Source organism: Balaenoptera physalus (assembly GCF_965194825.1).
Source record: "Balaenoptera physalus genome assembly, chromosome: 19".
NCBI classification, from domain to species: Eukaryota; Metazoa; Chordata; class Mammalia; order Artiodactyla; family Balaenopteridae; genus Balaenoptera; species Balaenoptera physalus.
The window spans coordinates 48,673,924-48,698,261 of NC_138900.1; the positions used below are offsets into that span (position 1 = coordinate 48,673,924).

Sequence of the window (24,338 nt, forward strand, 5' to 3'; positions counted from 1 at the left end):
AGTTAGAAATGGATAGCTTTTATTCTCTGAGAAAACTGTTTCCTTCCTCCCTCCACCTCAGCTCCCCAAAGAACAAGACTACATTATTACAAATGAGAAAAATATTTATTAAGGAAACAACAGTTCTCCCTTAGCAGAACTTTACAGACTAGAGCACAACCTGAAGGCAATTACAGTTTCAGTCATTAACACACTATAGGGTACTTATTCTACAACTGGAAAGTTGCTGAAGTTTGTGACATGCCACTATAAATGTAAGTATTATTAAAAATTACAAATTGTTTGGTGATTACTTTGATAACCTCTTGAGCAGCAGCTCCTGCAAGGAAAAAGGAGAAAAGCAAATCTTTGAAAAAGGTAAATTTCAAGAGTTCTATAAAAATATTCAATTCTGTAAAGAAAACCTTTCCTTTCCAAAACCAAAGATGTTTAAAAGTAATCCAAAACAGACATAACTTACTGAGTCATATCAAAACAAAGGACAATTTTTTATAACTATGTTATTAAAGGAAATAAAAATTTTGTTCTATACATTCACACCCTGGGGTATTATGCCATAGTTTAAAAGAAAGAAGAATTTTAAATTATGGTGGTTTAAAAAGACTGGCAAAATATATTAAGCAAGAAAAAGTCAAAACAGTAGTATGCATGACTGCACTTTTTTTAAAGGCTAAATATAGGCAGAAAGGATTCTCAAAGGATACCCTTCTGTTGCATTTGAATTTTACCCTAAGCATGTTTTATAATAAAAAGGGGGTAAAGGGGCTTCCCTGGTGGTGCAGTGGTTAAGAATCCGCCTGCCAATGCAGGGGACACGGGTTTGAGCCCTGGTCCAGGAAGATCCCACATGCCGCGGAGCAACTAAGCCCGTGTGCCACAACTACTGAGCCTGTGCTCCAGAGCCCGCGAGCCACACTCCTGAAGCCCGGGCGCCTACAGCCCGTGCTCTGCAACAAGAGAAGCCACCACAGTGAGAAGCCCGCACACCGCAACTAGAGAAAGCTTGTGTGCGGCAACAAAGACCCAATGCAGCCAAAAATAAATAAATAAAATAAATAAATTTTTTTAAAAAGGGGGGGTAAAGGAATATCTGTAATTTGGAAAGGATCTATATTAGATACCAAGACTGCTATACTCAGTAACAGTCTGAGTATATAGTAACAGTAACAAGTTTTAAAGTTACTATTCAAAACAAAACAACAGAAAAAAAAAAAAAAACTACCAAGAAAACAAGTTTTCATCTTTTATAATCTGAAGCTTCCGCTTTCACATTCACTGATTCAATAAAATTTGAGACTCTAGTGTACCAGATACTGTCCTAGGCACTAGGGATACAGCAGGGAACAAAAGACAAAAATCCTTATCCTCATGGATCTTACTTTTCAGTAGTGAGGGAGAGAGAATTTACAAATAAGTAAAATGTCAAGTGACTAAGTGCTAAGGAGAAAAAGCAAGGAAGGGGGATATGATGCAAGAGGAGGGACTGTTTTAAATCAGGGAATCAGGGATGGCCTCACAGGGAAGATAATACTTAAACAAAGACCTGAAAGAAATGACTTGTGCAGAATGATTATAGAATGCACATGTTATAGACTGAATGCATGTCCCCCAAAATTCATATGTTAAAGCCTTAACCCCCAATGTTACCATATTTGGAGATGGAGTTGGAGTCTTTGGGAGGTAATTAGGTAATTGAGGTCATGGGGGTGGGGCCCTCATGATGGGAATTAGTATACTTATAAGAAGAGACACCAGAGAGCCTCCTCACCTTCCTGCACAAAGAAGAGGATATGGCACACAGCAAGATGGTGACTGCCTACAAGCCACGAAGAGAGGCCTCACCAGAAACCAACTATGCTGGCCCTGACCTCAAACTTCCAGGCTCCAAGGAGTTTTTTTAAGAGATGGTATTGTTGAGTTGGGTCCTGAAGAACAGGTAGATTTTAGACATGCAGGCAACAGGGAGACTTAAGGCAAATGGGCCCAGAGTCGGGTAAAGATTCAAGGAGCAGGAAATCAAAGGGCATGTCTAGGGTAAAAGCAAGTAACTTGAAAAAACCAAGGCCAGAAAGGCTGGGTAAAACCAGAACACAGAATGTTCTAAATGTCAAATGAAAGACTCTGGATTTATTTTCCGAGGACTACTGTAGTGTATATGTGTGTACTGCCAGGTCAGAGGGTTAGTTAAGTGAGAGACAGAATCAGAGCTATGCTTTAGAAAGATTGATTACTCTTCAGGAGTTTAAAATGGACAGCAGTGGGAGAGATGGAAAGCAGGCAGACCAGTTTGGGGGCTACCAAAATAATCTAAACTCAATATAACATTGTGCTTCACTGACCTCCCTAGTTAAAACAGCTGGGAAAACAAAACTTCATAACTGTACTATATAACAACAGGTGACAGTCTTCTCATCTCTGGAACTCACCCCCTAAGAATGCAGCAATGGTGTGTGGTTCAGCAGCTCCATATCGGCAACTACAGGAAAGGATGGAGACATGAACATAGATTAGCCTTATGACAGGACAGTATTGTCTCTTGCATTCCCTAAAAACATACTCACAATTCATGGACATAATCATCTTTCACCATTATGGATAATCCATATTCCTGAAGGAAGCCAGTGAGACAAGACTTCAACTTGCCTGTATCTTCTTCAACTTGATAGTTAGATACCCCTAAAATATATATATGTAAATTAATTTTCATTAAAATAAATATGTGACTCAAAATTATTGGCTATCTCCTTTATTTAATCCAGTTTTAGGTGTTCTAGTCAAAACATTAAGGTGTAAAACTGAAATAAGAACAAAAATAATGTAAAGTTGAGACTAATATTTGCAACTATCACAAATCTATAACAATCAAAGAAACCGTCTAAAATCTATTAAAAATCTGAGTTTGACAAATCTGCTTTGTTCAGTGCTCCTTACCCAGTATCTAGAAGAGTATCTGACACGTAGTGGTGCTCAATAATTATTTGATAGAACTGAATGAATGGGAAAGTAATGTCCTATTTATACCCTTTATAAAAATTATAGTGGCGCAGTGGTTGAGAATCTGCCTGCCAATGCAGGGGACACGGGTTTGAGCCCTGGTCTGGGAAGATCCCACATGCCGCGGAGCAACTGGGCCCATGAGCCACAATTACTGAGCCTGCGCGTCTGGAGCCTGTGCTCCGCAACAAGAGAGGCCGCGATAGTGAGAGGCCCGCGCACCGCGATGAAGAGTGGCCCCCACTTGCCACAACTAGAGAAAGCCCTCGCACAGAAATGAAGACCCAACACAGCCATAAATAAATAAATTTAAAAAAAAATTACAGCGTTTATTACCCATTTCCAGGAGATTAAATGACACATATAAAACTATAATAATACGTAACACTTATGGAGCATTAATAGATGCTGGACATTGTTCTAAACACCATCTAAAATATTAATTCATTTAATCCTTACAGCAACCCTATGAAGTAGGCACTATTATTATCTTCATTTTACAGATAAGGAAACTGAGGCACAGACAGATTAAGTTATTTGCCCGAGTTACTTAGCTCATAAGTAGGAAAACTGCGATATGAGCCCAAGCAGTTCTTAATGATTAAACTATAATGTCTCCAAAGGTAAGCTATTATTATTATTACTACTGGAAGGAAAAATGTAATTGCCATAATATCCAGGTATTACTAAATCCCTCTAGTTTATTTTATTTTTTAACCCCTCTAGTTTAAAAACTATCATCGGGACTTCCCTGGTGGCACAGTGGTTAAGAATCCACCTGCCAACGCAGGGGACACGGGTTTGAGCCCTGGTCTGGGAAGATCCCACATGCCGCGGAGCAACTAAGCCCATGCGCCACAACTACTGAGCCTGTGCTCTAGAGCCTGCGAGCCACAACTACTAATCCCGCATGCCACAACTACTGAAGCCTGCACACCTAGAGCCCGTGCTCTGCAACAAGAGAAGCCACCACAATGAGAAGCCCGCGCACCGCAACGAAGAGTAGCCCCCCACTCGCCGCAACTAGAGAAAGCCCCTGTGCAGCAATGAAGACCCAACGCAGCCAAAAATAAAAATAAACTAATAAAAAAAAAAAAACCTATCACTCCTTCTCAAAATAGTAGCATCTACCCTTTATTGAGTACTTAAAAAAAGCTAAGCAGTATGTTAAGTGATTTTCATACATCACGTATCTAACCCTTACTATCTAATAGAGTAGTTATTATTATCACCTTTCCATACTGAGAGAACTGAGACTTGGAGGGAAATAGTGACTCACCCGAGATCAAGCGATAAGTGATAGAACTTGGATTTGAACCTAGGTTTAACTCCAAAGCCTGTGCTCTATGTAATAGCTAATCTCCCATGATGGCTCCCCAATGAACACCTCTTCGTGCCCTTGTGTGGTCCCCCTTCCGCTCTTAATCTAATGTGACCCTGTGAAGCCAACAGAACGTGACATAAGTGATGCTGTGACTTCCAAGGCCAAGTCGTAAAAAGCCTTGTACCTTCCACCTGGGTCTTTTGGAATGTTAACTCTGGGGAAGGCAGCCACTATGTAAGAAATCTAGGACTCCCATGCTAAAAGGAAGCCCCAAGTAGCCATGTGGAGAGAGAGGCCTGACCAGCACCCACCCGCTCCCCCCACAGCAGTTCCGGATATCCCAACTAAAGTGCCACACACGCGAGTGGGCATGTCTTCTTGGATGACTCCAGCCCCAGGCGTCATGCAACTCCGTGAGATCCCCTTCCCCCAGTGAGAACTGCCTAACCGAGCCCAGCCAATCCACAAAGTAATGAGACAGAAAAATTGATTGTTTTAAACTACTAAATTTGGGGATGGCTGGTTGTGCAAGAGATAACCAAAAATACATTCTAAGCAAACAATACAAATAAAGCAATACATATTTGGTGTTTATTCCCTTTCCTTTTCTGGTAAGCTTGTCATTAAGATTATAACTCAGTGGGTATACTACATCAGTTGGGGCAACAGGTTTTATGACACACCCAGAAGGTGCTGCTATGCAATAATCCTGCACAATTAAAATTATCATCTTAATAAAGATATCCTGGGCAACTGAAGACCTTTGAGCATATGCCAATTCCCCAATTACTACATTTACAGATAACAAAAAATAGATACTGAGCAAAGAAACTTCTTCAGAGTTCTGAGCTCAGAAATCACTGGCATACTTCTTGTGGCTTTCTCATTCCACTATATCAAACTCAGTGTGAGTCTTAGGAGTAAACTGTACAAACTGACAGGAAAAAAATTTTATCCTATATGCAATCAACAAACAGTCCCCTGTGTTGAATCAAACACTACTTGCAACTGGTTACACTTAAAAAACAAATGGTATTTCCTCACTGAGACGAACCAGGTGTAAATTGTTTACAGTGTGACTTCAAGCATCACTACTGCAAACACCCCAAGAATCCTTTAAGATTTCATTCTATTTAAGTATTTATTTAAGATTTTATTGGGGACTTCCCTAGCGGCACAGTGGTTAAGAATCTGCCTGCCCATGCAGGAGTCATGGGTTCGAGCCCTGGTCCAGGAAGATCCCACATGCCGCAGAGCAACTAAGCTCGTGTGCCACAACTACTGAGCCGTATGCCACAACGACTGAAACCCGTGCACCTAGAGCCCGTGCTCTGCAACACAGACAAGCCACCGCAATGAGAAGCCCGCACACTGCAAGAAAAGTAGCCCCCGCTCACCACAACTAGAGAAAGCCTGCGTGCAGCAACAAAGACCCAACGCAGAAAAAAATAAATAAATTAAAAAAAAAAAAAAAAGATTTTATTGGGAATTCCCTGGTGGTCCAGTGGTTAGGACTTAGAGCTTTCACTGCTGTGGCCTGGGTTCAATCCCTGGTCAGGGAACTAAGATCCCACAAGCCATGCTGTGTGGCCAAAAAAAAAGATTTTATTGTATTTGATAATTTGATTGCTATTCTTACCTGGATATCTACCATGTTGTTTATGAAATCTATCAACAGCCCGTAACATTAAGTATAATACTATCTCATTATCTGGATTGTCCATGCTGGAAACTGAAAGGAAAAAAATTTCAGTATAATTTGTGTAATTCATGACATAAAAACAAGGAAGGACTGAATTTACTATATACTCAAGTTTCAGAATACAAGGCAATTCTATCATAAAATTTAAATATTTTGTGACAATAAAATAGAAAATGATAAATAATTATAAAATAAAGGGAGATACGTTACTGAGATAAAACTCAATGGTCTTATGGACTATTAGCTATGGTCACATAACCTCTACTAAGGTAGTATTATGCTGACTTTAGCTCTTCTACATATCACACAACTTACTCAGTGACCTAAATAGGATTTCATGTATGTATATATTAAGTTTTATATTTGAAATTACGAGTTCTTGGACAGGTTTATAGAATAAAATTTAGAGTATAAATATTTACATTATCCTTTATGTTATCACCATACACTCTACTATACATTCTGTTATACACAAAATATTTACATCCTTAGAATTAATTAATAACCTAGCATCAAAAGGTTATTACTTACTAATTTCATCCTTGTTAACTGTATGCAAGCCATATTCTTCAGCTAAGGATCGACATCTCACCACTCGAAGAAATGCAGAATTGCTGCCTGAACACAGAAAAGACATTATGGAAGTAAATGGTTAAGATACATGACTATCCCGATTAAGAACAGGAAATTCTGTGTATCCTCTTTACAGACATGGAAGTATGAAGAAAAGGTTCTAATAGTTAGCAGAGACGGCATCAGAACACAAGTTATCTTAAATTCATGTCCTTGGCATTACAACCAGTTCAGCACTGACTACATAGATGATGGCACTTCTCTGAGCCTCAGTTTTCACTTGTAAAATGGAGATATATTGTTTACCTTTGAGCTGTTCTGTGGACCAAAAGTGTAACTGTGTACAGTACATACCAAGCAGAATACCTGATAGGGCTCAATGAATAGTAGTTCTTATCATTATTATGGACAAGCAGTACTGAAGGAGAGTGTTATACATACTGTGCTCTGAGTATATGTAAGGCTTTAAAAAAAAAAAAAAAAGCAAAAAACTTTGTATTATGGAAATTTTCAAACATATCCCAATAGAGGCCAGAATAATAAACTCTCAAATACCCAACACATCCAGCTTTTAAGCTGGTATCATATAATCTAGTAGCACAAACACTAATGCATAAACACGGTGTAAGATTAGTAGTGGAACAAAACATTGAAACTAAGCCTAAACAAACATGTTGGAGAGTCTTAAAATGAATAATTTGGATAAATAATTTTAAGGATGGGTAACATACAAAATATAGACTTTTGCAGAAACTAGGGGTCATAGCTACAGGGAAAAATCCTCAGATGGCATGTAAAACAGATTTTTATTACTCTTAAACTAACTCTTAAATTCTCTGGGCCTACTCAGGAGTTATCAAGAAGACCCCAGGAGCCTAGCCACTCTGAAACTAGATGGCAAAATTCTTAATTCTATCACAGTCCTTTAACACTGATCAAAGTTACTATTTAAACCAATACTGTCAATGTACATGTGACTCAAGACTTCACACCCAAAGTCTTCAGATAAAACTTTCCCAAGTTATTTAAAATTAGTAAGCTGAAAATAATTCTGTATTACTGATAATTTTCAATTAATTGATCTTCATGTCTTTTTAGCATTAGATAAATATGCTCTACCTCTGACCAGTCTTAGAATGCCCTCTCCATTTATTATAAGAAAAAAAAAAACCTTACCCAATAATTACCTATGTCAATACCACTGAGACCATGGAAAATTTTTAATTTCAACCATTTAAAACTGCTGGGAACATTTCCCGTGGCACATTTTTATCAAACAAAATAAGGAAATTAAGTCAAGGTGACTTACAGAGTAATTTTAATTCTTTCTCTGAAATGGACTCTGGTGCCTGTAAAGAGATAAATGCAGATTTTGCTCCAGTATAAAAGCAGATTAACCGAGGGTGCAGCACAAAGCCCATCACTATGACAGGCCTTCTCATTAGCAGGCAAGTGAGGACCCCTCTAAAGAAGCTTTGAGCCAGTGCCACACCTTCTCTCTAAGCCTTTTCGGGCTGGAGTTACATGGTGCAATCAGGCCCATATGCAGCTGCACTGTCCATCAAAGGCAGTGTGCCCAGCAGCTTACCTGGCCTATAGACTGAAGCAATTTGGCAACGTGATTACCCACAGCAGCAGCATCTTTCTTTGCTTTTTCACGGTAACTGGAAAAGAACAACAAAAAGCTACTATTAACGAATATTTAAATTACCAAATTTGGGGACTTCCCTGGTGGCGCAGCGGTTAAGAATCTGCCTGCCAGTGCAGGGGACACGGGTTCGAGCCCTGGGCTGGGAAGATCCCACATGCCGCGGAGCAACTAAGCCCGTGTGCCACAACTACTGAGCCTGAGCTCTAGAGCCCGTAAGCCACAACTACTGAGCCCGCGTGCCACAACTACTGAAGCCTGCGTGCCTAGAGCCCATGCTCCGCAACAAGAGAAGCCACGGCAATGAGAAGACAGCGCACCGCAACGAAGAGTAGCCCCCACTTGGCACAACTGGAGAAAGCCTGTGTGCAGCAACAAAGACCCAAAGCAGCCAAATATAAATAATTAATTAATTAATTAATTACCAAATTTAAATATCACCATGAATCAAACGAAAAATGTCTTTCCCTTTCATGAAAAAATACTGATCTGAAAACACATGGAATGTGACAATGCCATGGAAATGCTACCAGCACCTGTTAGTGGTTGGTGATGGATTCTTGGACTCCACTAATAACCTAGGCTCCCTCAATAATTAACAGCACCTAACTTAAAAACTGCCCTCCTAGAGAGATCCATGATCCATGCTTCTCTGACAGAGGACCTAACAAAATATGTTGCAAAAGAATACAATCTCCTTGAAGTCAGGTCCAAGGAAAGTTAAATACTTCAAAACTGTCCATCTACAAATTCCTGTAAAACTTTTCTTTAAGTCTATTTACATTTTCACCTCTAGAGATGATGTGTTAAGCTGACTACCTCTGATATGAGGTCATAATTCTTTTGTCCTCAACTGACTTTTCCCAAGTTTTAGGTAGTTGAACTTTTAGGCTAGGGCAATAAAGATGTGTTAGAGAATGACTGAGATGAAGAGTACAATCTGTCTAGGGAACGGAGACCTCTGTGTGTCATTATCTGGCCCCTGAAGAAACAAGGCCGGTGGCCCTGGATTCATCAGCACCATGCCCGAAGTACACAAGGGTAATATCCATTGAGACCTGTCCTTATGACAATCTACCTGGGTTCAGGCTAGTGATACCTGGATAGCAGGTGTCTATCTATAGTCATGAACTCTTTAAATTATGAAAATTAATGACAAAAAATTCAGCAAAACTAAAGACTTCAAAGTTTTAAATTACAGATAAAAGAGAGTATAGGGCCATGGTTAAGAGTACAGAGGTGAGTTTCATAGATTCAGGTCTTGGTTTTGCCATTTCCCAGTTGTCAGACCCTGAAAAAATTACCTCTTCTATGTCTTAAGTTTTCTCACCTGTAAAACTGGGACAATAATAGTATCTCTCTCATAGGGCTGTTGTGAATATTAAATTAGTTAATACATAGAACAGTTGATAGCACAGAGTTAAGTGCTCAAATGTTAGGTTTTATCTTGAAATATGAAAAACAATATCTGACCCCTCAGGGGATATGTGGGAACTCTATACTTTCTGCTCAATTTTGCTGTGAACTTAAACTATTCTTAAAAATAAAATATATTAAAAAAAAATCTGCCCCCTAAGTTTTTTAGCTTATTTTTATAAATTTATTTTTGGCTGCATTGGGTCTTCGTTGTTGCACGTGGGCTTTCTCTAGTTGTGGCGAGTGGAGGCTACTCTTCGTTGCGGTGTGCGGGCTTCTCATTGCAGTGGCTTCTCTTGTTGTGGAGCACGGGCTCTAGGCGTGCAGGCTTCCGTAGCTGTGGTTCACACGCTCTAGAGCACAGGCTCAGTAGTTGTGGCGCACGGGCTTAGTTACTCTGCGGCATGTGGAATCTTCCCGGACCAGGGATAGAACCTGTGTCCCCGCATTGGCAGGGGGATTCTTAACCACTACGCCACTAGGGAAGTCCCTTAGATTATTTTTAAAGTGATAAGATTATAACAGGTTTCCATTTGATTTCTGATTTCTGGTAGACTGATAAAATATGTTCATCTCTAATATAAACAGATTGATTTTTCTACTACATAGTTTGAAAACAGGTGACTTACACATTTTGCAGTTTTATATATTTGCCTGAATCTGCAATCATATCAGGAATTGTGCCTCGAACAGGTAAATTTCCTTGACCCTCTTTGGCCACAAATTCCTTTAAGGCACGAGCTAAAATCCAAAATGTCGGAGTCTAAAAGAAGCAAAAAAAATTAATATTAAGTGACATCTGAATTTGACCCAAAGGTTAAGGTGGCACTATTTTTACTTTTTTTGTTATTGTTACCTGTTTGGTGATATTTATGCAGCGATCATCATTAAATATATCTTCAATACTGCTTGGGATCTAACAAAGGAACATGAAACATTTACTTATACTAAGAATTAATATAAGTTCACTTTTATTTTCACTGCCCACTTTAACTTTCACTGCAATTTTCCAAACAAGTTCAAATACAAACTTAGACTTTTATTCAGAATCACCACCAGATGGAGATTTTTGGGGAAAGAGCGAATGGAAGAAAGTCCCCTCCTGCCCACTGCTGTTAGCATTAAAGACTGACCTATTCTCTTACATCATAAAGAAGGAATCTAAGTAAATCTTTTTATAGTCATATTTGAAGACAGAACAAAGATAACAGACATTAATACCAAGCTAGATTTGTAGTCCTTCATGTTTTTCCATCTTGGCAAAAATCTGAAACCCTTACATCCTAATTAGTGACTGCTGAAAGAGACAACCACTCTGACAAAAACGAGATAGTTAAATTAAGGACTTTTAATGCTAGCAAGAACATCATACATTAATAAAAACTATAGAAATCTTAGGCTTTGATTCTACTGTTGTGTGGAAAAAAGAACTTTCTTACTGGTAATTCCTAACTGCTCTGCTTCCACTCCCAGTCCCCTACAGTCTTTTGTCCTCACAAGAGCCAGAATAATTTTTTTAGAACTGTAAATCAGGTCACTCCATTCCCCTGCTCAAAACACTTTAGTGGCCTGCAGTGCCTTTATGATCAGGCCCTTTCTGCCTCTCCAAACTTAAATCCCTCCCACCTCTTTCCCCCTTGTTTACTTCATTCCAATCACAGTGGCTTTCATACTGATCCTTGAACAAATGCCAAGCATCATCCCACTTCTGGGCCTTTGCACATGTGCTTCCTTGGCTTGAAAAGCTCTTCCTCCAGACCTCTGCATGACACTTCACTTAGGCTTCTGCTTAAACACATCTCTTTGAGAGTCTCCCTGGCCCCTCCTGATCCCAGACCTCCTATCACGCTCTACCCCTTTGTTCTACTCTAATTTTGTTCACAGCACCTGGTACATTTGTCTGTTTGCTTAGTTCACTGTCCCCCAACCATGAGAACCTTGTTTTTTTTTAATTGGGGTAAATTTTACATTCAGCAAAATGTACAATTCAATGTTTTTTGATAACTATACACATACTTCTAACCATCACCCCAACTGAGACACAGAAAATTTTCATCACCCCAGAAAACTGTGTGATTCACAGAGCACACATTTTTAATCACTCAGCAACACTACCTCATTGTCTCCAAAAAGTATGTAATGACACCTTGAGTGCTCTCCTAACTTGAAAGGTAGCATTTTTTCCTGTTTTAAATTATAAGAAAATTCTGGGAATTCCCTGGTGGTCCAGTGGTTAGGACTCCACACTCTCACTGCTGAGGGCCCGGGTTCAATCCCTGTCAGGGAACTAAGATCCCACAATCTGTGTGGTGCAGCCAAAAAAAAATTAAAAAAAAAAAAAAAAGATTAAAAAAATAATAATAAAATTCTAACTTATACTACCAGTTGTATTATTCCAAAGTTCCCCAAAAAACTCACTGGCCAGAATTCAAAAACAAAACAACAACAAAACAAAGAGCATCTAAACTAGATTATCCTCCAAGTAATTTTTAAGGTATACAATGTCATTAAGAACATCTTCCAATATATCCAAATAATTACTGTCAAAAGCAAAGCAGGGTAAGATTTAACTTTTCAGGCAACACTATTTTGGACCAGCAAAATACCGCCTTCATTATATAAGTCCTACCCCCAAACACTTACTATTCACAAATCATGTACTTCAAACAATTAATTTATATAAATCACTGTATCAAATTATATGCTGAAGCACTGAGATCCATTTTAACAAGGACAATACAGAATCTTATTAAAAGAATATTCAAGCTGTATTATAGATATTAATTTCTAACCAACTCTACAATTTGAGAAATATTAAATTAAATCTAAAATCAACTATTTCACATATGAGGACTTCAGAAAACACCTTTCATTTGTGAATACCTCAGCAGCTCTTAATACCTGAGTTGTATTTAGTGCTGTGTTCACATTTTTAATAGCTTCTTCAAAATTCTCTTCATCTTCCGGAGCCCCATTTTCATTCTTTAGAATTCCTATTAAAATAGAAATTGATTAGCAAACAACGGCCCTTTTCTTTTCATTCTTTCTCTCCCCCCAGCATTATGGAGATAACCTTGTCAGATTCTGAAGGGAGGATTGGATACTGAACCTTAAGAAGAAATATGGCTAATCACTACTCATTCTTAAAACTACACAAGGAGTGGCTCCTTAACCTCCCGAGGAAAATAAAATAAAAGCTCATGATGGGGGTTTCCCTGGTGGCACAGTGGTTAAGAATCCACCTGCCAATGCATGAGACACGGGTTCAAGCCCTGGTCCGGGAAGATCCCACATGCTGCGGAGCAACTAAGTCCATGCACCACAACTACTGAGCCTGTGCTCTAGAGTGCACGAGCCACGACTACTGAAGCCCGCGCACCTAGAGCCCGTGCTCCTCAACAAGAGAAGCCACCGCAATGAGAAGCCCGCGCACCGCAGCGAAGAGTAGCCTCCACTCGCCGCAAGTAAAGAAAGCCCACGTGCAGCAACGAAGACCCAATGCAGCCAAAAATAAATTAAAAAAAAAAAAAAAAAAGCTCATGATGGCATCATCTGACAAAGCTGTTGACAGAAATCCAATAAACATTAGCTTCAAGCAATATGCTTTTCAAACTTTACACATTTAATCACATCCCATATTACCTTGTCTAATCAAATCTCTGAAGTCTTCTTTTTCTTTATACGTTTTAGGTATTCGTCCATTTGTCTAAATTGGGTTAAAAAAATTTTTAATCTAGTTGTAAAAACTCAAAATATGGAAATTGAAAGTCCAGTTTCCCCCTATCCATATGAGATTTCATCAGCAAATCTATACCTTGGTGAAATCAGCTGACTTGATAGAAAACAGAAACTGTGGGCCATTTCTCTACATTCATTCCCCACTGCCAGTTTCAGAATGACATTTGTTCAAATTTCATTTTGTTAATAAAAATGTCAGTATCAAAAGAGAAACTGCTAGATTTAAATTAGCAGTTTAAATCAGCTGCCCTATAACCACATAAGGAAAAAAAATCAATGTCCCACCCCCCCCAATGAAATTCTTTATAATAAACTGAAAAAATACAGTCATATATGGAATTTCTTTTTTCAAGAAAGGACATACTTCACTATACCACTGTGCTAAATATTTAGCTATGATCACAATCCATGGAGTGTGGCTATGGTCCTAAAAATAAAAGAATCAAAGGAAATACCAGTATTAGTTAACATTATTTTTCACCATACCATATCATTTTCAACAAATTCAACAATATTTATTAAATTCAATTACTCAACAATGTTTACATCTCTCAGTATATGTGGAATAATGAGCGAAGGAGAATGAACTGGGTTAACAAAAATTGCTTTACAAAGATTTTGAAGGCAGTGTCCAATTTAATTCTAATCAGGCAGGTATATACTATGATTGTCCCCATTTTACCATTAAGAAAACTGTCTCAGGGACTGCCACCCAAAAACAAAGCTCAAGTATCTTGATTTCAGATACCAAACCTAGACTAAGGAAAAGGGATCCTTTCTGTGTTTTCTGATGAACCAAATACCTGCATTTAATTAACGTGTAGTCAGGAAAAAAAAAAAAAAATATATATATATATATGCCTTAAATTACATGGCCTGTTATAAATATCATTATTTCTATAATGAAATATGCAGTTGCCTTGGTAATTCTCAAACACTAAAAATAAGTTTTAAGAGGTGTCAATTTCAACAAACACCACCCCAAATTCAAACTGTTTTAAAAAGTACATCTATTTGTTTAGGAAAGAGCCATGAAGAGGGCTTCTGGGATATGTTAATGTCCAATTTCTTGACCTGGGTGTTGATTACACAGATATGTTCAGTTAATGCACTTTTCTTCAATAAAAAAGTTTTTAAATTTTGGGGAAGGATAGATTTATTTAAAACAAATTAGGTACAATGTTGTTATTATGTGACCTGGATGACAGGACTATGGAGGTTTATAATATTTCCTCACTTTGTAATTCAAAAACCTTAGGTTAAAAACAAAGTTTTAAGTATACCTATAAATGGAAGGTCACACACACTACCAACCTTTTTCTCCATATGATCCAAATCATAAGACTGAAAATGTTCTCTCAGTTCAGGAAATGGCTTATCCAGTCGTAGATCCTCTAATGCATTATCTGGATGAGATTCTATTACTGTGAAACAAATAATTCCAAAAGACTTACTTCTTTAGCAATACTGCTGGCAGTACATACATTATAGGAACTTAGGAAATCTGTAAGTTTTAAATGGACATAGGGCCTACAGGTTTTTCTCATTGTTTTGTTCATTACTGAGTTAAATTTACATATACATATAAATTTGTATTTTACTAAATGCACAAATTTTAAGTGGACTATAGTTTTAATAAAAGTAAAATCAAGATTCCTTTAGTGAAGAATTTTCTTGTTATTACAATCGGAAAAGATCAAAATAGGTAAAATTTGTGTTCCGATAGCACCCAACAACCTACCCTTCCTCTGCCTGCGGTCTCCAACAGACAGCGTCACCATCTACCTAGACCTCTTCCCTAGAAATGTGATGGTCTTCCCTGACTTCGAGCTTCCTTGGGCCAGTATCAGTCACTCCCCACACATCCTGATGTCACTTCCCACACAGCTCTCCACATAGGGGAGCGTGGGAAAGTGTGCAGTTTCAGTGAGTGTTTAGGGCTAGGCTCCGTTCTGTCACTTGCTAGCTGTGTGACCTTAGGCAAATAACTTAATCTCTCTATGCCTCAGCATCCTTGTCTGTAAAAAGCAGGTAAAACAGTATCTGCCTTACAAGGATTTTGGAAAGATTAAATGAAATAATCCACATAAAGGCAGGCACACAACTAGCAATGTTTTTTATTTGTTTTTTTTTATTTTTTTTTTTTAAGCAAGGGATACTTTTTTTTTCCTTTTAATTTTATTTATTTATTTATTTACGGCTGTGTTGGGTCTTCGTTTCTGTGTGAGGGCTTTCTCTAGTTGTGGCGAGTGGGGGCCACTCTTCATCGCGGTGCACGGGCCTCTCATTATCGCGGCCTCTCCTGTTGCGGAGCACAGGCTCCAGACGCGCAGGCTCAGTAATTGTGGCTCACGGGCCTAGCCGCGCCGCGGCATGTGCGATCTTCCCAGACCAGGGCTCGAACCCGTGTCCCCTGCATTGGCAGGCAGATTCTCAACCACTGTGCCACCAGGGAAGCCCACAACTAGCAATGTTAACCTTCATTACCATCTACCCCCTCTTCCCTATCCTTATAACATCTGCCCTCAGTCAGGGGCTCTCTCTCTGTCTCTCTCTTTCTCTCACCTAGACAACTGAAAATGTCCTAAAAGCAACCCTTGTCTCTAATCTTTGCCCCTTCAAATCCATTCATTCTCCACCGGGTTTCAGAGTGACCGGTTTAAAACAAAATGTTTACCTCGTCACTTTCCTACTTACAACTTTTAAATGATCCAGCACCACTGCCAAAAACTTATCCTCAAAAGCCACTCCTTACCTGCCCAAGCAGATACCACTTTTCAGTGATGCTACCAATGCCAATGACTGTCATTACACTAGTAGAGTACCTGGCTCAGAGCAATGCAGGAGTTCTGAACGAAAACTTTATGATGATTTAAGATTAAAATTTTCCAAATAAAGGGACTTGAGCTGATGCAAGCCTGCCTATGGATGAGTTCAGTCTCCTATTAACACTGTTTCCTTGGAACAGTAGTTAGGTAAATGCCTTGCTTGCTGTGTGCAATTACACCTGAACTGGGGAAGCCTAAGGCCTGTATGAGAATGGAACAGAAAACTGGTGGGGGAAAAGGTGGCATATCCTTTCTGTGTCAGTGTAACCCACATACCTTGGCTCTTACCTGTGACAGACATACATGCCCTATGTAGGTTAGGAGGCAAAAAAAGCTAGGTATTTGCATAGCTGCTGGGCCTCCTAATAAGATGAAGAAGCTGCACCTGTTGTAGCTCCTGCTTTGTATCCTTCTATAATGCTAAGTAAAGGAAATACAAAGATTAAAGCCTACTGATTCTGACTGCCACTTTGAACGTGTAACCAGAGTTGAGCTGCTACAAATTTACTCTGTGATTTAAAATTGACTTTCTAAATTGTCAAGTTCCTAAAATTATAGCTAAAGCAACCAATAGGAAGCCCCATATGTGCAACAATTTTACCTGGATGTTCTTTTATAATGATCCTCATATAACCAACTAGTCCATATGTCCTACAGATCAAAAGAGGGATTTGGGAATTCCAGAGGACATCTGCTAAATTTAGTAATGTACTGTAAAAGAAGGCACAAAAGATAAGAACATAAGCAAATGGAAACATGCCAAATGTGAAAATGCTTTAAAATAAAGCAACTTTCTTACTAAATAATAAATGCAAAGATATATTCTATTGCATTTACATAAACAGCATATTTACATAAAGATATGCTGAAAAGCAAGCAATTCCACAAGGCTGCAGTCTCAAAGAAAGTATATCTTTTGGACTAGAGAGATATGAAAACCTAGTCCTTTGTATTAGGGAGAATGCTACTGAAAGACATCTCCTAAACATTTCCATAATAAAGAAGAAAATATTTATAAAACCTTTGTATACAGCGCCAAGCACTCCCTATAAGTAATTCTAACTAGTTTTTTTTTTTTCACTAAAAAAATAACCAATGTTCAATTTAACTGTTCTAAATATATTTTTTTTAAAGTTTCACATCTCAGTATTTTTCTCTTCCCTATCTTTTTAGTGCTGGAGATCTATAAGCACTTCTAATTAAAGCTTTCTATGGAGTTTAAGAATTTTAAAGACCACAGACTCTGCAGAGAAAACAAAACTATGCAAATCTAATAAGAGATTAAAATAAAAACAAATTAACTTAAAAATTTACCTTTCAGGAAGCTGAGTTGCAACCACAATGGTAAACCTACAGAAAAATGAAGGATCATTGTCTAGAAGGTTTTCTGGACTCTAAATAGGACAGGGGAAAGAAAATCCAACAATTTCACAATCATATTAAAGATGACAGAAACAGTTAAGCTACTTTAGAACAAGTGAGGTAAATGCTAGACTCCAATGTTAAAATAATTCAACTCTCAACATAAATATACAAAGATTCAAAATTCTAAATTCCTAGGACTCTGAATTACTAAAAAATTAAATTTCTGACCAGAAATAATAATGTGTATATATATATACCTCTTCCACAAAACTCCCAGAGACATCGTTATTTAATTCTTGTAAGAATTCCATGGCGGCTTGAGCTCGGTTCTTTATAAAAACAAAACATTTTACTTGAATTAGAAAAAAATTTGGTTAAAATGTAACCCCCTAATTTACAGATCAGGCAAAAACACTGTAAAACAACCCAAATTCCATACATAGATATGACAACTCTGCTTTTCATAGTGTTTAACCTGGGACTAAACCAGAGTATTACTTAAAACAGAGCTAAACCATCATTATTCAGAATTCTTAAATGCTTACATTACTTGCACTCTACTTTTCTGATTAGGCAAATGACCAGAAAACCCTGGAGAGCAGGCAGGGAGATTCTGAGTCAAGTTGAGACTTACTCTAACCTCCCACATTTACAGTCCTGCACATGAGAGATTAGTCATTAAAGAAACAGTCATTTCTATTCAGAATACTATACTAAGTTGACCCATATGGTTTTGTAAGATTTTTAATATGAAATACAAAAATAAGACATTCTGACTAACTCTTGGTAAAAAAAAATCTTCTTAACCAAAATACTCCAACCTCTGAACATTAACATCACTGAATATTTAGTTTTAATACAGGATACAGTATAAAAACACGAACAGTACTTCTAAGTTCTTAAACTACCAAGCATATAAAGATTTACGAGATCAGAAAAAAATGAGATAATTAGCTTTTTTCTCAGAGGAATAATAAGCTCTTTTAAAGTAAAGCTTTTCAAACAATCAAAACATAGTGGCATCACTAGATGTTCAAATACAACTATATTCTATAACAAACTGATTTTTTACCTTGCCAATACTGCTTCTCTGAAGGAAAAAACTAAAATAGAATAAAAACAAATTTAATGGCTTCTCTGACTATAAAGGAAAGGTTATTTGTAATACCAGGTGCATTTCATTCATAGTTTAAAACAAACTATATTTTAATTTCAGACTGTAACAGCCTTCCTGGAGGAAGAAAGCTGGATGAAACTTGTAACCAAAGACAGGCTAATAAATCAATGTTTCCCAAAGTATGTACCACAGAACATGAATTTCACAAAATGCTCTGAGAGAAAAGGGTTCCCGGGCTTTAAAAAGTGTGGGAAACACCATATGTTATATTCTCTCTTGGAAATTCATAATATACGTAATACGCATGATATTAAAGTCTTACACTAAAGAAATATTTAGTTTCATTTGACCCATTTCCCAAACTCATTTGACCATGGAATCCATTTGCCCATTTAACAGCTACTGACCACACTTGGGAAATGCTGCATTCAACAGTCTGCTTTTGCAGGTAACTATAACAGATTTATTCAGGCTTCCTCCCACACATACCCTTGTTGTGCCCCAAGGTCCAGATCTGAGTCTGCTGATCAGAGTCAAGGTACCCTTGGAGCACAAGCTCAGCAGCTCCACAAGAGAAAGAAACCTCATTCTTACTACACCCTGTTCTAACCAACCAAGTAAGCAAAGATAAAAGGACTTTTTCTTTATAGATATCAATAAAAGGGTGTTGTGGTAGTGAAACTTGTATTACCACCCAGAGAAAAGATAACAAAGCTCAGTATGAACCAAATTCTGATTTCCCTTCTATTTACTCATTGTTGTTGTTTACTGACAAATATAGTGAGAGATCCCAGACTCCAAGTCCCTGAAAAGGCAAGCATGAAATCCAAGTTGGGGAATGCTCTGAAAGTCTAAATATGATCATCTTTAAAGAATGATATACAGGCCATCTTTAAAACAGCATTTTTAGGGCTTCCCTGGTGGCGCAGTGGTTAAGAATCCACCTGCCAATGCAGGGGACACGGGTTTGAGCCCTGGCCCGGGAAGATCCCACATGCCGCAGAGCAACTAAGCCTGTGCACCGCAACTACTGAGCCTGCGCTCTAGAGCCCGCGTGCCACAACTAGTGAAGCCCGCGCACCTAGAGCCCGTGCTGCGCAACAAAAGAAGCCACCGCAGTGAGAAGCCTGCACACCGCAACAAAGAGTAACCCCTGCTCGCCGCAGCTAGAGAAAACCTGCGCACAGCAACGAAGACCCAACACAGCCAAAAAAATAAAATAAATTAAATAAATAAATTTATTAAAAAAAACAAAACAAACAGCATTTTTACAGACAGTGTAGTGTAGAAAGAGACATACCTGGACTAAGCCTAGAAGACACCACAAACAAAAGGTAGCTTTTACTATCTTATAATCCAAAAATACAATTATTGTTAATTATATACTAACATCTAGGAATCAATATAAGGACTCAGGAAGGATCCAGATTTCACAAATAAAGTAATAATGACTACCCTTTTTCATTAATAACAAGAATAAAGACAGTAATGATGGGTATCTTTTACTAAAGGCCTATTTGCCAGACACTGTGCTAGCACATTACCTATATTAACTCACTTCATCCTTGCCATGATCCTAAGCATAGGGACTATTTCCACCTGGAAGTTAAGTCACCCTGATTGAGGAGTTGAAGCTGGGATTTAGGCCTTGCTCTCCCATGACAATGCACTGCCTTCCCTAACATGCAGGTATTTGAAAAGAATAGAACATACTTATTTCCAGCATCTTCTCCGCTGACCTGATTTCCATCAATAATTGTAAATGAACCAATACCTGGGAGACAAAACAGAGTCAGTCAAGAATATATATTTCTAGCTCAAAACCTTAAAGAAGTAAATTTACAACCACAAAACTATAATACCTGGTAGTACCAAGTTTTTAAGAATTTCAGTTCCTGTAGCTGTTGCATTTATTAGGCAAACATGAGCAGATTCTAAAGCCTCTTGCCCATGATCACCCCACAACCTACAAAAGAATACACAAATTTAACATTTTTAAAACTTTCATGAAAATACAACTTTATTTGAATCGTGATCTTTGATCTTTAAAGTGTTCTTGTATAGAATAACTGATGTGACAACCATGGCAAATATGTGAGACAAGAACAGCAGGAGTTGTTACGGGGGTTATATAGCTGACTAACCTGAGACTCAAACAGGTTGATGCCCGGCATGGTTAAAGGGGGGGTTAAATCAGAACTAAAAATCTGGTCTTCCAGCTCCTAGTCCATTACTCTTTTCAAGCCAGATAACTTACAGAACAGAAAGTCTTTGTAGTCATTAACATTAGAGAAGAATCTTAGATTTATTTATTTATTATTATTATTCTTTTTTTTGGCCGTGTCACGCAGCATGTGGGCCATGTGGGATCTTGGTTCTCCTCCCAGGGACTGAACCTGCGCCCCCTGCAGTGGAAGTGTGGAATTTTAACCACTGGACCGCCAGGAAAGTCCTGAGAAGTACCTTAGATTTAAAACCTATTATTCTCAATTTCATTTCTTCTTAAGTTATAGAGATCCAGAATATTTAAGATCTTGACATAGGACTATCACCAAGACATCTGCAAGAGTGAGAAAAGCTTTACCAAGAAAACTGAATTATCATCTGAAAAGCCTTCACACTGACTTCAATAAGAGTGCTTTAAAATGTAATTCCCAATGAACATTCTAATAGCATGATTAATAAATGCATACATTAACAAACAGAAAGATGTAATAAGGATTAGAAATATATGTTATAACCTGAAATATATGTTATATCCTGTCACATCAGCATATCATCAACATGGCAAGGTACATGATCAAATAAGCATCATGACAGCTGATCCAACCTGGTTACCTTCACCCAGAAAGCCTATTAACTAATGTATCTTTTCTTGTCAGTATAGAAACTAGTGTAGGGGGAGCCCAAATCATTAGAAAAATTTCATAGCCTGGAGGACTGATAGACTTTAAGGTGCCTTCCCTGTCACCTGATCTAAAGCAGATTCCCTCTTTTCATGTAGCCCATATGTCCTCCAGAGCATATCACAACTGTAACTGCCTCATTTGGGTTTTTTTTTTTTAATTTATTTATTTAATTTATTTAATTTATTTAATTTTGGCTGTGTTTGGTCTTCGTTGTTGTGCCTGGGCTCTCTCTAGTTGCAGCGAGCGGGGCTACTCTTCGTTGCGGTGCGGTGGCTTCTCTTGTTGCAGAGCACGGGCTCTAGGTGCACGGGCTTCAGCAGTTGTGGCTCGTGGGCTCCAGAGTGCAGGCTCAGTAGTTGTGGCGCACGGGCTTAGTTACTCCGCAGCATGTGGGATCTTCCCAGACCAGGGATCGAACCCGTGTGCCCTGCATTGGCAGGTAGATTCTTAACCACTGCGCCACCAGGGAAGCCCTCATTTGGTCTTTTATTTGCTGAACAGCCATCTCTCCATTCCACTCTAAGCTCCATAAGGGTCCAGACCACTCCCTCTGTTCACCACTGGAACCCCAATGCCCGATAGTGCCCTGCCCAGGATAAGTGATCACTGAATAGCTGTCAAATGCATAGAGGAATAGCCTAGAAGAACCAGACAGACTGGAAATGTCTGTTTTTTCTGTGAAAGTAGAGCACACAGAAGACACCTGACATATTTGGTTGATGGATACCCGGGTAGTTGGAAAGTAAGCCTAAAAGAATACTGGTGCATCTCTAGGTAATATATTTCAAGAAACGGCCCACACAAGAAATCAATCCTCTCTATTCTCTTGCTGGCCTAAGGAAAGCAGGGCCTGTTGACTGCTAGCTGGCTGAACAGCTTTGCTTGTAACTGCTTCCCTCTGACACTTCAAAGCTAATAAACAGTTCTCATGATGAAAGGTAAAGTTTGGTCCTTAAATGGACTGGACTCAGCAAAAATTCTTTTTTGTCACAGTTACTTAGTAATCTAAAATATATTCTCAGCTCTGTCATGTATGGTTACATCTGCACTCAAAACACAAGGGCCTCCAAGAATTTACAAGAGAACACAAGTTGGTTACAAGGGCTCTGCCACCTTGCTTCTTTCCCCAGAAGCTCAGGAGCAGATAGTACCAGCTCTGAAAAAGCCAAAAGGACCTGAGTTTACATCCTGGTTCAAATACATGGGAGACTGGGCAGGTTACCGAACTTCTCTAAGACTCAGTTTCCCCATCTATAAAGCAGAGAGAATATCTACTTTCAAGGCTGCTCTCAGAATTGAGTGCATAAAGCCCCTAACACAGCACTAAGCTGTAGGTACAAATGGGTTCCAGTCCTTAGGGACACACTGTAACTTCTGGCTTGGGGGCTCCAGAAAGGAAGGGGGCCAAACATTTGTGTTACTTCTGCTGCCTTAACACACAGAAGATGATCAATAAATAAGGAATGGGGAGTGTTACGAGAAAAGGCATGGGAGAGGAAGTAGTCAAGAACCAGCCCGATGGCTTAGACCTGCAGTGTCCATTAAGGTAGCCATTAGCCACATGTGGCTACTGGGCACTAGAAATAAGGCTAGTCCAAACTGACATGTGCTAGAAGTGTAAAATGCTGGATTTCAAGGACAGAATGGAAAAAAATGTTAAATATCTCTAATAACTTTTTATACTGATTATGTGTTGAAATGGTAATACTTTGGATATATTGGGTTAAATAAAATAAACTGCATGATAAAATTATTTCCACCTGTTTATTTTTCCTTTCTTAATGTGGCTACCAAAATATATATATAACTACACAGGTGGTTTACATGAGACTAGCATTGTATTTCTAGTGGACAGCTCCGGCTTAGAACAATACCTGACACTCGGTGCTGCTCTCTGCGGCCGGGATGGGGTATTCCCGATCCCCTCATTCTGCAAAACGAGAAGCCTGAGCACAGCGAGGTGGAACTGGCAGCCGCCCCGGTGACCCGGCTGACGCTGGGACGGTGCACCTCGACCTGCACACCGCGTGGCGAGCGGGCGGGCGCGCCCCTCGGGGAAGGCGAGTCCCGGCCCTCGAGAAGCACCGCCGGCCCCAGGCCGGAACCCTGAGCGCCGGCCGCACGGCCCGGCCCAGCCCGGTGGGAGGCCTGAGGGAGGCCCAACCACGCCGCCCGCTCGCTTAGCCCCGGCCCGAACGCAGAGGAACCCGCTGGCCCGCCCGACTCGGTGAGCCCTGGCTCACCTCAGCTGCCGGTCGTACTTCTGCTCCTTAAGCAGCTTCCCGGGCTGCGCCATGGCCGCGCCCGCCGCGCGTAGAACCGCTGGGCCACTACAGCGAACGGCCACCACTTCCACGAGCACGCAGGCGCACTAAGCCCCCTTTCGCTGCAGCTGCCTCCTGCGCGCTGCCCGCAGGGGGCGCCGCCACTGCACTGCGCACGCGTCGCCTGTACGCCAGGCGTGTGCGGCCAAAGCTCAGACTGGGGGCTGGTGATCTAGTCCTCCCCAGTGCACCAGCCCCTCTAGTCCACCAGTCCGAGACTATGTACGCAGCAGCTGTGGGGAACTCGAGCTTTGGAATCAGGCAGATTTAGATTTTAACCACTTACTGGTTGTGAGATCTGCTCTTTACCGCTCATATCCTCAGTTTGTTCCTCTGTGCAATGGGGATAAATGAGCCTCCTTCACAGAGTTCTATTATTCTTAAATGAGATTTTGAATAC

At 39.4% G+C, this 24,338-nt stretch overlaps 1 protein-coding gene across 3 annotated transcripts; it reads right to left on the minus strand.

Moving 5' to 3' along the window:
* Positions 1 to 83: 83 nt before the first annotated feature.
* On the minus strand, positions 84 to 24,014 carry NAE1 (NEDD8 activating enzyme E1 subunit 1). 3 transcript variants are annotated; one of them, XM_082439668.1, is made up of 20 exons: positions 23,858 to 24,014; positions 20,568 to 20,671; positions 20,419 to 20,479; positions 18,661 to 18,691; positions 17,846 to 17,917; positions 17,538 to 17,617; positions 16,825 to 16,934; positions 14,710 to 14,819; positions 13,760 to 13,822; positions 13,300 to 13,363; positions 12,559 to 12,650; positions 10,514 to 10,573; positions 10,287 to 10,420; positions 8,182 to 8,257; positions 7,903 to 7,942; positions 6,552 to 6,638; positions 5,958 to 6,050; positions 2,562 to 2,676; positions 2,427 to 2,476; positions 84 to 319 (listed from the first exon to the last, which is right to left on the minus strand). In XM_082439668.1, the coding sequence occupies exons 1-20, from the start codon at positions 23,908 to 23,910 to the stop codon at positions 210 to 212; spliced, it is 1,605 nt and encodes a 534-aa protein (XP_082295794.1). In that variant the 5' UTR covers positions 23,911 to 24,014; the 3' UTR covers positions 84 to 209. The 3 variants fall into 3 exon arrangements, with proteins under 3 accessions (XP_082295794.1, XP_082295795.1, XP_082295796.1); XM_082439669.1 differs by lacking the exon at positions 20,568 to 20,671 and having other exon boundaries at positions 23,858 to 24,006; XM_082439670.1 differs by lacking the exons at positions 18,661 to 18,691; positions 20,419 to 20,479; positions 20,568 to 20,671 and having other exon boundaries at positions 23,858 to 23,986.
* Between the last annotated feature and the right edge of the window lie 324 nt (positions 24,015 to 24,338).